Source organism: Montipora foliosa, chromosome 1 (genome assembly GCF_036669935.1).
Source record: "Montipora foliosa isolate CH-2021 chromosome 1, ASM3666993v2, whole genome shotgun sequence".
In the NCBI taxonomy this organism is placed as follows: Eukaryota; Metazoa; Cnidaria; class Anthozoa; order Scleractinia; family Acroporidae; genus Montipora; species Montipora foliosa.
The window spans coordinates 5704998-5719835 of NC_090869.1; the positions used below are offsets into that span (position 1 = coordinate 5704998).

Consider the following 14838-nt stretch of genomic DNA (forward strand, 5'->3'; position numbering starts at 1 on the left):
GTGAACCAAAGTACTAATTTAGATTTTTACCCAGTTTTGACCTACAAACAGCAAACTTAGCATGACAGTGCTCCTTTAAGCTCTTCCTCAAACTGCGATCGTCCATAGCTACTGCTCGGACGATGGTTGATAAATCTAAATATAAACATTGCTAGTGCTAATCACCCTTACTTGCAGTCGAGGACTGAATTGCGAAGGGCACGGCTCACGACATCGGGCTGAAAGCATACAAAGGCGCCTCCAGCTACCGCTATACGGTCCATGTTTGATGTCGGAGCACAGCACCACAGCTAGATGTTAATTATTAGCTGTCAGTCGATTTTGATGAGGGAGGAAAACCGGAGTACCCGGAGAAAAACCCTCGAATCAGATTAAGATCGACTGAAACTCAGCCCACATGCTGGCCGAGGCCAGAATTCAAGCCAGGCTCGCAGTGGTGGGAGGCCCGATAGATAACCACTAAGCCACCCTGACTCGCAATATATCCTCAGTCCAAATATATTAATCTTATGTGTCTTCCATAATGTTGTTACTTCATAAGGAATATTACGCGAACTCGGAAGTGACCAGCTCCCAGAATGCTTGCTAGGTCAGTGTTTAGTGCAGTCGAGCGGGCGAGGGTTGGCGGAGTCCCCTTTAAAGGGGAGCTGACCATAGCCCCAGATCTTATATCTGGGCATGACCGACACCGCGGCAAAATGAGTGCGCATGCTCCGCTTCGAACACATTTGATTCATTTGATTCGAGCTCTTTGTTTTTGAGTTTATTCGGCGGTGAACGAAAAGTTCTATTGGGCCTTTTGATGATCAAGATCTCACGCTCAACATGGACTCGACAGAAAAACTAAACAGTAGTTCCGAATTGTTTCCAACGAGAAAGTCAAAAGGGGTAAGCTTATTTTAGGCATGAAATATTTATTTGTTTATGTCGTTTCCATGGAAGTTATCTTTGCCAAACCATGTTTGCTCGTGTTTCGGTCACACCGTTGAAGACCTAAAAGTTGTAAATTTTAAACTAATAACATTTTTCGTTTACTGTTTTTCGCCTAAGGGCAATTCCTCTAAAAACGCGGAGGGTTTTGACAAAACAGAAGTTTTAACCTCTGACATGTGCTACGAGAGCCATGGATTTTTCTGTGACCTAGTTCTCCACGGCAAGAGCAATGGTTTGTATGGTCATGATGGTGATGCTCTTTCTTTTCCAACTCTGTGTTGCTTTGCACGACACACCAGGTTGTGGAATGATTAAATTTAATTGATCTCTAGATTTCTGTTGATTTCATTGTCCCAGTCATCTGACCTGAAGAAATCTTGTGGAAAGTGTTGATATCTGGCTGGCTGTCAGTTTGACTGTCATTACTTTCAAGATGTGAGCTACTGTTTTTATCTGCATTGTTAGACAAAACCTCTTATTAAGGGAGTCAGTTAAGTTGTTTAGTTTTTTTTATAAAGGGATCTTTACAAATAGAGCACAGATTTCCATGTTTTTTTCAAGTATCTTAAGTGACATCTGTGCATGAAAATGACCAAATGATAATAATATTATTGTTTTACTTTGATCAGTTTCCTGTTGTTTCTTAAACATGTCATTTATTCTTATTGCAGTGCTTGAGTCTAAAATTCTTCCTGGTGTGTGTGTGTGCTGGTCTGGTCAAACCATGCATGGCAAGCAACATTCCAGATTGTTTTCAGCGTTGAATATTTTATTGATTTTATGATGAAAAAAGCCAGGGTTGTTATTCATCTCTCATTTTTTCCTGCATGAGATCCTGCATGATGACAACAGTATTACAGCAAATTAAACATCACAGATGTGAGCATGTCAGTGATTAATACAAGATGGTTTCCAAACAGCTCTTCAAAATTGTCTAGAAAAGGGACGATAATTATTTACTTGCCACACCTTCTAAGTCAATGTTCGAACAAGCAAATATAATTTGGTTTTTTAATTCAAGTAAACTGTTTTACTTTCATTAATACAGCTGCATGTTATTTTAGTCTTTCTCTTGCTGAGCATGGGTTTGGATATTAAGTTCTGAGAATGCTCCTACTTGTAATAGTCTTAATAATGAATATACGGTACTTACAACAATAAAATTAGAGAGATATTTGAGTTACTGTATATTGTGTTTTGTGGTAACACATACCATAGTAGTTGTTGTGGTTGTTGTTGTTGAAAAGAAATCAGATAGAGTCATTGTGGGTCCAGATAGAGCCATTGTGGGTCTATCATTGGGCAGTGAAACTGAATCAGTTGTGCATAATAAAATGTTAGAGTATGAAGCAGAATGCCTCTAGTTTTGCTGGATGTATGATTACATTCCTCTCTCAGTATCTTTACACACAGTGCAAAATTTAGGCTGGATTTTTGCTGGTGCAATGCATGCAAAAGTGAAATCAGTATTTTCCAAACACATGCAGGTGAATGGTTTCTTATTTCATTATCATGATCCTCATGTCTCCCCACCCTCATCCCAGCAAGGCTCTACAAGGTGATTGACAAAGCTGGAGAAAAAAATTACAGTTACCAGCCAGCTGCAGGAAAAATACTGGAAAAATATTTTCAACGATGGACCACTACCAAACTCCAAGTAAAAGGGAAACATCAAGTAGCATTGGAGTCAAATTTATACTTAGTTTCAAAACTTTTTTGCGATCCTCTCTTAAAATTAAGACATATTTTCTTTCTTTTATTGCCTCGCTCTTGTAAAAGTAACTAGTGTTGTAAAATATGAGAATGGAGGGCAGGTAAGTGACTTATCCAAGTTGCCGAATGAGTGGGATGCGGGCATGAAAAGAACTTAAGGAGGCTCGAAATAGTTTCTCAATTTTTCAAACAAATAAACATATTCTGTCCTTTGATACAGTTAGGGTAATCATATCAGGACGAAATTTGGCCAGGGTATTAAGTACCCATCGTAGATTTCTCACATTATATTTTGCTCCAAAATAACGTTACCATGGCAACGATATTAGGCATTTCTTTGAGCCTTAAAATCAACATATGTTGTCTTTTTTGAAGAAACGGGATGGTGAAATTTTCCCATTCAGCGTCACCAGGAAATGTTAGAAATACTCTCTAAAATACTTAAAATTCAACAAAATCTGTAGGCCAGTTTTTCGGGAAAATCAGTTTTTTTGAAATGTGGCTGTAACTTTTTTTTTCACCTACAGATTTTTTTTAAATTTGAAAGACAAACGGTTTAAATTAATCTAAGTTAACATGCAAAAAATGAAAAAAATTTACCGTCCGGAAGCAGAGATATAAACGAGTAAAGTTGCAAAATCAGGAAAAATGAGGGGGTTACAAGATCAGCATTTATGCATGCGTCACCCACTCACTCGAGTCCACGCGTGAGTGGAGCTACAGGCCAACACAAACGGATTTAAGTGACCATTAAGCCGTTTGTGTAGAAGTTTCGTAGTTTTCGTGAATAGGAGTTGTCTATTTATATTCCTTATATACAGGAATTAGGAGAAAGGTGAGCGAAATTGGCGGTATTTGTTTATTTCTCGTGACCCATTTGAATCATGAGCTGACGCGAGCAGCTTACGAATTGTGTGTGTGGCTTACGCGCGCGCGCTCAGCTGAAAACCCTTTCGAGCCTCCTTAAGCTTATTTCTCACTTTCAAATGATTCCAATGAAAGAAACAGACGATTTCCTCATTCAACAGGAGCAACATAAGCCATCTTCGCAGAAGGAATTATCATTGTGCCCTTGCAAAGATGTTTACCCGTCGTTTTCCTTCTCAGTGCACAGTTTTCCCCCCCAGAGGTTTACCAATGCAGAGACCATTGCGACTAATAACATTACGAACTTCGTCCTTTTGATCTAGCGCTCGAATGCAAGGTAAAATTCTCCTGGTTTGAACTATAGTTTTTTGGTTTGAAAAGACACACGGAAGATTAGTCTTTCAGGAAGCTCTCTTTAAAGTTTAAACCTTATCAAAGTAGTGTTGTCCTTATCATCGCAAAATGAAAACAAACACAGAGAATTTAAATTGCCGCCATTTTGCCGCGCTGTTGTTTCTATTGCAAATTTAATTGGTACCAGTCCCTCGCGCGTGGAACGATTCGCGCGTGGCTCAAGCCTGCGCACTCATTTTTGCCGCGGTGTCGGCATGACCTGTATGTAGGAAAACATGCGCCGTAGGGCTGTTATCGCCAACAATTGGTTATGTGAACCTTACGGCGCCTGCTCTCTGCTCGTGCTAACATGAACCCACCATCAGAGACGCTTGTCATTGTTCCTTACGAAAACCAAGGAAAAGACACTTTGTATCAGGGTTTCCCAGAGCCCTTATGCGCAAAAGACACGAGCTCTGGGGTCAAGATTGATACTTAGCATACCAAAAAAACATCCTGGTTTTAACAAGGAATTGATATGTTAATTGATCGTACAGCCGCGCATACGCGTAACGTAAGAACCGTGCGTGTCTGGTCTTCTCGTGACAGAGGTGAGAGATGGTTTCGTGCAGACTGGGACGCCTAAACTGCTTTGTTGTAAACATGGCGGTTCACGATTGAAGTTGTCTCTCTGGCGTTTCTGAGGATGAATTCCAGGAGCTACCGACACAATTTGGGCAATTTTCCAAAGGTAAAAATTTCAATCGAGGCTGCGTTTTGACGGTAGGACAGGGTGGGCCGACACTTATAAGAAAAAACTACGAAATGAGAATCGGGGGTCTTCCCTTGTCATGGAATAGCAGAATTAGCCAGAATTCATTTTGGGCATGAACGAGGCAACTGACTGGCCCTCATCAAATGGCTGAAGCGCGTCCGGAGAAAAAAGTGAGAAGAAAACTTCTAGCCAGATACTAAGGGGTAGCCCTGGTGTGTGCTCTTAACGTAGGCTTTTGACTTCTGAACAAGTTTTTATCATGAAAAATTCGCGAGAAAGTACTGCTATTTCTCACTTTTATCCTCGTGGCAGAAACTGGCCTTTCGTAATTGTTCTTGTCAAAGGAAGGGTAAAATGTAAATAAGAGATTACTGAGATTTATATTTGCAGATTACTCAAGTCAAACTCTACATCTTTATGCAGTAAGCGCATTCAAAATTTCTTCATATAACTGTATAAAAGTCTGCTTTTGAATGATTTTCCTGCTACAGTATACAAAAAGTAAAGGAGTTTTCTCTCCGGTCTTCTTCTCATGATCTCCGCGGAAATTACATTCTGTTCAACAACCAGTTATTGTCCTAATTCTTCAGTTCTTACTTATCAGCTAGGTTTTGGAATGCGCTACCTGTGATTTTGTCCGTACCACTGAGTTAACAGGTTTTAAAATGAGGATCCAAGACCACATTTTGTAGAGCCGCTCTTTTCCCTGTTTTTTTTTTTAATATATCTTATATTTTGTTATGTATCCGTATTTGCTATGTAGTTGAGCTGTAAATGTAATGTCTCGAATTAAGATAATAGCTCTTCTAGTTGCTCTGAAATTCGAGATAAAAGAAAGTCTATGCATGTGTGTGTCCGTTACCTTTAGCAGGGCGCATGCGTACTGCACTTTGTATTTAGTGACTCCAGTGCTTACCATATGACTGGTAAAATGACTTTTGCCATGAATATATAAGCGATCGAAATCTTACACTAAATTGTAATGACAAGGGCGGTCTGGAGCTGTGAGTAGGCGTGGGATTTGTCACATATGGTTTAGGGGCCGACATATCTCTCCCTCAATGCCGTACCAGGAGGCGAGGTCGGTAGCAGAAAGCAGCGAAGGGCCAACTGCGTCCAAAAGCGATCGCACGGGCCGAAATCCCGGGATGACTCGTTTGGTACGACGCTCCAGCGCCACGTCTGGAGGTACTGCAATTTTTCTCTCCTGTTAAAACATTCCGTCAGCGCATGCCTAAATGTTCTGGCTCTCCGATACGTAGCCATTCGCGTCACCAGAGCCCCGGATCTTATGGATCATAATAGAATAATTATTTTCGCCGCAAGATGGTTAGCGTTTGATAGTTTGCACTCGATTGCAAGGGTGTAAGTTGTGATCCACAGACAAACCGCGACTCTTGTCGGAGACTAGTGTTCTCTCTTTTTCGCAAAAATCGCGAGTCCTATTTGGTGATTTGTCTTCTTCTTTTCACCTTATACAATTTTTGCGATTTTTCGCAAAATTCGCAATTTTCGCATTTGCGTGCAAACTTGGACATAAGTGCCTCGTTAGCATGAACAATTAAACGTTTTGCTCCAAAGTGAGTCTAGTGAGGATGATTGGCACATTTATGCATATTTATATAACAGAAATTAAGTGAGGCCTTTCGCTACTGTAAATGTGATGGATGGTGGACTAAAAACTTTAGCTGATCAACAACATGAGGAACTTGACTTGGGAGGAAATCGAACCCACGACCTCCGAATGAAATCACTGTTGCTCTACCGACTGAGATGCGAGGTCAGATTTGAGCTAACCCACCCACATTAGAGTTTTTTTTCTTTTTCTTTTGGGTGACGCACAAAAATGAGTTTCTGATGCTGTTGATTAGCGAAGGTTGATTTCTTTTATATATATCTATTTTTATTAAAAAGTGAACTACGGATATCACATTTCCAGCATTTTCATTGGCTCGCCGGACACAGGTTATCAGCTCATATACCTGCACTACCAAATATGGTCAATGAACACAGCAGCAAATACACAGTTTTGCGGCTCCGAGAAAAAATGGCCAAATAAATTCAACAAAAAAGAGTTGTGATGTTGAGGTTTTTAATAAAACAATTATTCTACTCGGGCTTGCTGGATACGAAATGATCATAACCAACTCGGCGCTACGCGCCTCGTTGGTTATATATATCATTTCATATCCACCGCGCCCTCGTAGAATAATTGTTAAATATAAGAACCCAAGTTTTTCTCACATTTTGATTGGTTCTTGCCTATGAGCTATCAGAAGACAGACGCACGATTGACGTCACCATCAGCTTTTATGAGAATGTTTGTTTGTTTGTTATTTATTTGTTTAAGCAGGTTGAAGTTTTGGCAGCTTTTCAGCTGATGTGGACCTGCTATACCCACCCACCCATATACGGCACAAAGGACAGCCACAACACCGGGAATTTCATCCCCTACTCTTCTCGATTAGAGTGTGGGTTCTTTAACGTCCCACAGGAAGGTTTTGAACATAGAAGATACTTGTGAGATGGGGCCTTTTTACACTCCTTATCCGAGAAGACTTGAAAGTCTAACCTTTTGTGGATGTAATTGCAAAGGCAGCACTTTCTCCTCAGTTATTTTTAAGACCATGAGTGTTGGTCCGGCCGGAATCAAATTCACAACCTCCCGCATGGCAGCCCGCCGCTCAACCAACTGAACCACCGGTGCGCGGTAAAGTTTAATTCTTTATTATATAAAACAAATAGATTTCATGTTGCCGTGCGTCTGTTCAGTAATAGATCACAGGAGAAGTCAGAATGTGGTAAGAACGTCAGTGACACACTCGGCTATCGCCTTGTGTGACACTTTTTTGTTCTTACCACATTTTGACGTCATCTCTGATCTATTACTGGCAGACGCACGGCAACACGGAATCTATGTGTTAAATATTCACGCTACTGAGAGCAACACTTATTTGCAGTTACGACTGCTTGAGTTTTGCTATTAACTGTGATGATCTTTCGCTTTAAAAATCGTTTAATATCCGCATAAATCATATACCTTCCGTGGTGGTCATACTTATTCTTTGTATTCACATGACCTACACAGCCGCTTTATTTCGGTCAAAATTATGGCTTCTGGTCACGAGAGTGAAAATCGGGAATTCTGCGCATCTTTGTAGGCTCAGGGGTTCTTTTTTCTTTTTGTTTCAACCATGTTCCAAATTTTATTTTCACTGTGTTGTTTCGTAAAAACAGTTTAAATTATTCGTAATCACGGGTAAAAAGCATCCCTTTTCACTGCCTTTTGAAAAGCACATCGTATATAGAAACAAAGAGGCCATTCGATGAGCTATCAGACTTGTTGTCTCGTCAGCTTTGCGCAATGGCATTACTGTAGTCAGTAAGGAAAACCCGAGGCACTGTTATTGCTGACTGAAAACTTTTCTAATACCCCGCTGGTAGGGTTTACCCTTTATGTCGAGTCAAACGATTTCAGCTCCGAGAGGCAACTTGATACACGTCGTAGAGAAGGGCCAGCTGACAATCGAGTATGAAAACATTACCACTGAGTTTAAGTAGACTACATCTGAGTGCCGCCTCATCTGCGTAGCGCCACTCTAGGAGTGCGATGGTACATGAATCGCCAAAGAGTTGAATTCAAATTGTATAAAAAAACCGTCACTGTCGGTCGACGCATCGAACATATAATACAATCGCGATTAACTTGTTTCTTTGGTCTACACGAATAAAAGGTGGGCAAATAATACCATTTGTAATGAGCAAATTCCATACGATGTTCAAATGCAAAAATAACAGATTTATGTCAGAGAAAAAGACTGGTGAGAGGTCGCTACTCTTAGTTTTCAATCGTCGCAACCCAAATGCTGTGCAATTCTTTTCTTCCGGCCACATCCCACATGGAAGCCGCAAAGCCATTCAATGCAACCGTATTGCGCGTCCCTCACAGTTAGCTTTGCGCAGTGGCATTACCGTAGCCAGTGAGGTGCAACCGAGGCGCGGTTATTGCTGATTGAAAACTTTTCCCAATACCCCGCAAGACGACTTGAAACACAGTCGGCTTTGCAATTTTTGCCGGCTCGTATACGGGCCCATCATAATCAAGTATGAAGATACAACTACGTCTAAGTAGACCCCAGTGAAGGCGAGTGCCGCGAAATGGACTTAGCGACACTCTAATAGTGGGAAAGACGCTGAAACATGATCTCGTAACACGTAACCCTCGATGAAAAATTAGGTAATACACTTAATATTCACCTTCTTTAACGTCTTCTAAATGTGAAGACATTCATAATTGAAAACCCTGTTGAGAACTCAAGTGACTTCTCTCACATTTCCTAATCGCTCCAATCGTCGCAACCCAAACGCCGCCCGATTCTTTTCTTCCGGCCACATCCCACATGGAAGCCGCAAAGCCATTCAATGCAACCGTATTGCGCGTCTCTCTCAATTAGCTTTGCGCAGTGGCATTACCGTAGCCAGTGAGGTGCAACCGAGGCGCGGTTATTGCTGATTGAAAACTAATCCCAATATCCCGCAAGACGACTTGAAACACAGTCGGCTTTGCAATTTTTGCCGGCTCGTATACGGGCCCATCATAATCAAGTATAAACATACAACTACGTCTAAGTAGACTCCAGTAAAGTCGAGTGCCGCGAAATGGACTTAGCGACACTCTAATAGTGGGAAAGACGCTGAAACACGTAATATGTTGAATTACCTCGTAACACGTAACCCTCTATGAAAAATTAGGGAATACACTTAATATTCACCTTCTTTAACGTCTTCTAAATGTAAAGACATTCATAATTGAAAACCCTGTTGAGAACTCAAGTGACTTCTCTCACATTTCCTAATCGCTTCAATCGTCGGAACCCAAACGCCGCGAGATTCTTTTCTTCTGGCCGCATCCCACATGGAAGCCGCAAAGCCATTCAATGCAACCGTATTGCGCGTCTCTCACAATTAGCTTTGCGCAGTGGCATTACCGTAGCCAGTGAGGTGCAACCGAGGCGCGGTTATTGCTGATTGAAAACTTTTCCCAATACCCCGCAAGACGACTTGAAACACAGTCGGCTTTGCAATTTTTGCCGGCTCGTATACGGGCCCATCATAATCAAGTATAAAAAGAGAAGTAGTTTAAGTATAGACTTAACTGATTAGAGTGTAATATGAAGTGCTAGTTTTCTGCCCCATATGAACCATGTGAGCGTTAGCCCTAATTATGGAAATGATGGGCCTCACACTACACTCTAATCAGTTAAGTCTGTTGAAATATAAGTGCTATACGGCCAACGTTTGCAAAAACGCAATCCTTCCTTGTAGTTTAAGTATAGATTACAGTTGAGTTTGTTCTTTGTCACCGAGTACCGCGTGATATGCTTAGAATCATTCTAACAGTCGGAGAGTCAGTGAATCACTTTTACCGTGAATTGTCTTGTGAAGAAGATCTAGAGTAACCCTTGATTTAATAATACGCTTACAGTTAACTTAATTCTTTAAGTTACCGTGAGACAAAAAACGGGAAAACAACCATATTTTAAAAAAATAGTACTGAGAGGTCGCTTCTCTTATTTTTCCAATCGGCGCAACCCGAAAAGCACGCTATTCTATTATTCCGGCCACATCCCACATGGAAGCCGCAAAGCCATTCAATGCAACCGTATTGCGCGTCTCTCACAATTAGCTTTGCGCAGTGGCATTACCGTAGCCAGTGAGGTGCAACCGAGGCGCGGTTATTGCTGATTGAAAACTTTTCCCAATACCCCGCAAGACGACTTGAAATACAGTCGGCTTTGCAATTTTTGCCGGCTCGTATGCGGGCCCTCATAAGTTAACGAAAGAGCTTAGAGTGCAAGTCTATTGGTGTGGCTAACGCTGGACCGCTGTAGAACGGTAGAATCAAGAGTCCATGGCTGATAGACACTTGGTAGAATCTCATTGGATAGTTTCGAATTGCGCAGCAAAGAAAGAACGCAGTCGACTCTTATCTGGTTGCTGCATAATTCAAAACTAGCCTATTCCATTACACCTCCCACCAGCTCTAGGAAAAGGTGCGTTTCACCACTTCCCGACTCCCTGGGGACGTGAATTGGTTACCTCAACCCTATGGAATAGGACTGTTTTCTGTCTCCTAGAATACGTCGACAAATGGATTTGTCTGAATGAATCCCTCGACTGATGTCCCCTCTACCAACATATTCTATTAAAGAGGTCCCCCATCCAACCGCGATCAAATTTTAGGCGGTAAATCCCTAACTTTGGGGAATTATGCATATGACTGTATTCTCTCCGCTTGCACAGATAAATCCCTCCTCGTTAAAATTTATCGGTCCAGCTCCTCCCTGCTACCTCAACGACCCCTCCTTTAGACTTTCAGACGGTTCAACCGGGTTGTACTTAAAGGAAAAGTAACAAATAACGAAGTAACAAATAACAAAGAAAGATGTGTCAATCATACCCTGCTTTTAAAGGGTCATCTCTTTCTCCGTAAGAGACAAGTGTCTCTTCTCTCTTTTTTTAATCTTGATTTTGTCCGCCTCTCCTTTTTTTTCCGCCGCGAAGAAATAGATGTCCCCTTAAAAGCACCGTACAATCATGACTTGACAAATTAATCTTCAAATTAAAAGTTGTGAGTGGGTGTCATTGAATTTAAATGTGGTCTCTGAATATACGAAATTTAACTACACGACAAAGGAACAAGCAATAAGTCTACGAAATGCTTTTTTGTATCGCTCTTTTAAGTTTCGTTTATTTCTTTCGACTTGTTACTCTTCAGTTGATTGATTGGAATGCGCCTGTTATTTCATAGCAACTCCTACTTTTTTTCCATCCTTCGGTGCAGCGAGAAAACGCGGAATATCCCGCGTCTTTGGATAAGAGCTGGGAACTAGTTATACGGTAGTTACATCACAAGGGCTTTGCATAAAATGTCCCGTGCATTATTTTTAGCGTCATTCCTTCGTTCGTTGCGTGCAATTTCTTCTTTCAAAACGGGTAACGCACTCGGAAACTCTGTGGAGGTAGTAAAGCCACCTCTTGATATCATGGCAGATGGGGAAACTAAGACCGCAACTTTTTCCATGAGTTGATTTTGGTTTCCCGAGGCTCAGTTCGGATGTGCTCATGGCGTCGTTCGAACGAAAGTCGGTTATACTGGTGGATCAAAGCCTTTTCCGACCTACTACAGCCTGTAAGTTATCGTTAGCGGACAGTAACAAAACTTTGAGTTGTTAAGGGGTTGTTGTCCATCTTGTACTGTTTTGCTGGAATCGAATCTTTAAAATTCATGTTGTGAAAAATGTTACATGTGTGAAACGAGATCAAAGTCAGGCTTGCGTATGACATAACTTGTTTTGATTGACATCGTTTTTGAGTCAGGTTGATTGCATGTAGCTCAACTGCTTTTTTCATCGTCATTGTAACCGGTCTTGTCGATCAAAGGGTTTTCTGTAGGACTACCGATAAATTGATGACATAACCTCGTTCAATCTTTTAGAGAGCTTTCTTTAATTCGGTTGCCAATTATTTTCCGGTGGAATCACAGTTCTCTTTATGGATGCACATTTTCCTTTTGAAAATAATTTACATGGACTTTTTCCTTTTTACAACTGTTTTATTGCTGAGTCAAGCTTACTGTGAAGAAAAGTGCATCTTTGAGGGGAGGGGCAAGTGCTGGGTAAATGCAGAGTCATCACTTCCTTCCATCCCTCAAACTGACATTTCCCTTTTTATTCAACTTATACGACGTACAGTCTGCTTTAGACTTCAAATCTACTTCAACGAAACAAAGATTTTAAACCAGCTGAGAAGATTCACAATAAGCGAGGCAAAGAGTTGAACCCGGATCGATGGCTTCACCTTGCAGTTACCGATATCCACTAGACTAACCAGACAACCTCCCGGAAAATCGAATTTTTTAGAGTATTGAAATAGTAGTACCCAGCAAAACAATTGAAAATTAACCGTCTTCAATGGGGTTTTTGGACCTAAATACTGTAGATCAGTGTGGCATAGCTTGGAAACGCTATTTCTTGTTGAACTAAAGCTGTAATTCTGCCTGTTTTCATTCTTTTTAGAGTGGTAAGCTTGTCAGTATTAACATGGGATATTGCATCATGTAATTGTTACGAAATGTCCAATGTCAGTTTGAGGGATGGAAATTAGTGTTGACTGAGTCATAAGGAGGGGGAGGGGAGGGGAGGGGGGGCAGGAACTTTTTAATGGCACTATTTCCTTTGTTCCTATTTCAAAAAAAAATGTGGATATGATGAAAATGAAATAAAACATTCCAAAATGAAATGAATGAAATGAATCCAGAATGGTTTTCAAAAAAATTTTGTTAAAAACTAGTACGCAAAGACATTCAAGATTTCTGCATTGTCGTCACAAAAAGTGTATTTTTAGTAATCTACTTTCCTCATTTCAAGAGCCGAATAAGTAGAATTTTTGCTGAGAAGCTGACTCAAGATTATTTTGATTCTGTTCACATTGAAACAATGATCCTAAAATAATTTGCAACCAGTCTCTAGAGACATGACAACAGTGATGCAATGAGAGATCTTTTGTTTCGTCCACCAACATGGCTGGCAATGATACAATGTGAAAATCACCAATACTATTCATATTCCATTAGTTCCTACAGCTGTATACCAGAATAGTCTGAAAGAATATGTTCTAATAAGTTCAATATTTTGTGTATCAGTAAGAAAAATTGATATTTTCATGGCTAGCTGGGCATATGTACAGTATACATGTTTTCTCCCTTCCATGGGGTCAAATTATTGTTATTATTATTAAAAAATGTGCATTGAGGTAATCCATTACAGTTCAATAAGTTAAAATGGATAAAAAGCTATTTTCTTCACATTGTTCAAGATGTTCCTATTAAAAACTGAATTTGTCTTTTTTCTGTGCATTACACAGTGGGAACCATACAGAAACTGTTCAGATGGAGTATGATCCAAGTAGAACAACATACACTGACCTTTTAGAAATATTTTGGAAAAATCATGATGCTACAACAAGCCACAAAGCACAATACATGTCAGCCATTTTTTATCATGATGAAGAACAGAAGCAACTTGCAGAGAAGACTCGTGATCAGTACCAGAAGACACTTCGGAGACCCATAGTAACAAAGATTCTCCCAGCCAAGACATTTTATGATGCAGAAGAGTACGGTTATGTTTATTTTCTCTTAGTTGTTGCCATTTTATCTGTTTGTACATAGAAATCAACAAATTAATGCAAATCAAATCAAATGTTGGTTTTTGAAGAAAGGGGGAAACCGGAGTACCCAGGGAAAAAGAAGCCGTTGCAGAGTAGAGAACCAACAAACTCAACCCACATATAACGCCAAGTCTGAGAATCACACCAGGGCCACATTGGTGGTAGGCGAGTGCTCTCGCCACTGCGCCATCCCTGCATCTCCATGCAGGAGGTTGAGGGGTAAAGACTTTAGGTGGACCAACACCCAGAGTCTTTGAGTGAGACTCCCTAGTCTTCTTGGATAAGGATGATTAACTGTGGGCCCTGTCTCAAAACCCTTCAATGTCCATAACCCTGTGGGACGTAAAAGAACCCACACTACTTTAAAAATCCTAGTGAAACAAAGATATAATGATGATGATTTCTCTATTTTTAATTGTAAAGCAGATTTGAAGATAATTCTTTACACTAATGTAAATGTTTGTTAAGGTAAATACAAACACCAAAGGCTGTCTATTGAACATTATTGTCATTATTTCAATTTAATTGAATGTTCAGATATTCAATAGAATGTTAAATGTTATGAGATTCTTTGAGGTTTGAGGTTGTGGAAAAGAAAATGTATAGAGCTTCTAGATGTTATCAAAAAATGGTCTAGTTCATTTCCAGTCCTTAAGTGAAGGTATCTTTTCCCTTGGTTCAACAACAAGAATCTAATAATATTATTGGTGTACAGGAGAGAATTCAAAATCTATCACGGTCCTAGTTTATGCATAGGAACCAAGGAAAGGAAAAGAAGCATATCAAAGGTCTTGGTTACCGATCAATTTATGTCAATGACTTGAAGAAGATTTTTTGTTGCATGTGTTTCCACATGTACCATGGATAACTAACTTTCAGGATATTATTCTTTTCCAGTTACCATCAGAAGTACTTGCTGCGTCAGCATCCCACATTGTTGAAGAGTCTCGGATTAAATGGTGTTGAGTTGGTGAGCTCTTTCGTGG

The 14838-nt window shown here is 40.4% G+C and overlaps 1 protein-coding gene, 4 non-coding genes and 1 pseudogene across 5 annotated transcripts in view; all 6 read left to right on the plus strand.

Annotated features, from left to right (window-relative positions):
- Positions 1 to 6284: 6284 nt before the first annotated feature.
- The window catches only part of LOC138008694 (peptide methionine sulfoxide reductase-like), a 9854-nt gene continuing 1300 nt past the window's right edge, over positions 6285 to 14838 (plus strand). The window contains exons 1-4 of the mRNA XM_068856001.1: positions 6285 to 6401; positions 11728 to 11813; positions 13547 to 13798; positions 14750 to 14838. The exon at positions 14750 to 14838 is cut by the window's right edge and continues 1300 nt beyond it. Coding sequence (XP_068712102.1) covers positions 6285 to 6401; positions 11728 to 11813; positions 13547 to 13798; positions 14750 to 14838 — 544 coding nt within the window. The remainder of the gene's footprint in view (positions 6402 to 11727; positions 11814 to 13546; positions 13799 to 14749) is intronic.
- LOC137982507 (U4 spliceosomal RNA) lies at positions 7975 to 8095 on the plus strand (annotated as a pseudogene).
- LOC137982370 (U4 spliceosomal RNA) lies at positions 8573 to 8711 on the plus strand. The gene has a single exon (XR_011118675.1). It is a non-coding gene; the product is annotated as a U4 spliceosomal RNA (small nuclear RNA).
- LOC137982365 (U4 spliceosomal RNA) lies at positions 9074 to 9212 on the plus strand. Its single transcript, XR_011118674.1, has one exon. It is a non-coding gene; the product is annotated as a U4 spliceosomal RNA (small nuclear RNA).
- On the plus strand, positions 9589 to 9727 carry LOC137982374 (U4 spliceosomal RNA). The gene has a single exon (XR_011118676.1). It is a non-coding gene; the product is annotated as a U4 spliceosomal RNA (small nuclear RNA).
- On the plus strand, positions 10306 to 10444 carry LOC137982396 (U4 spliceosomal RNA). The gene has a single exon (XR_011118680.1). It is a non-coding gene; the product is annotated as a U4 spliceosomal RNA (small nuclear RNA).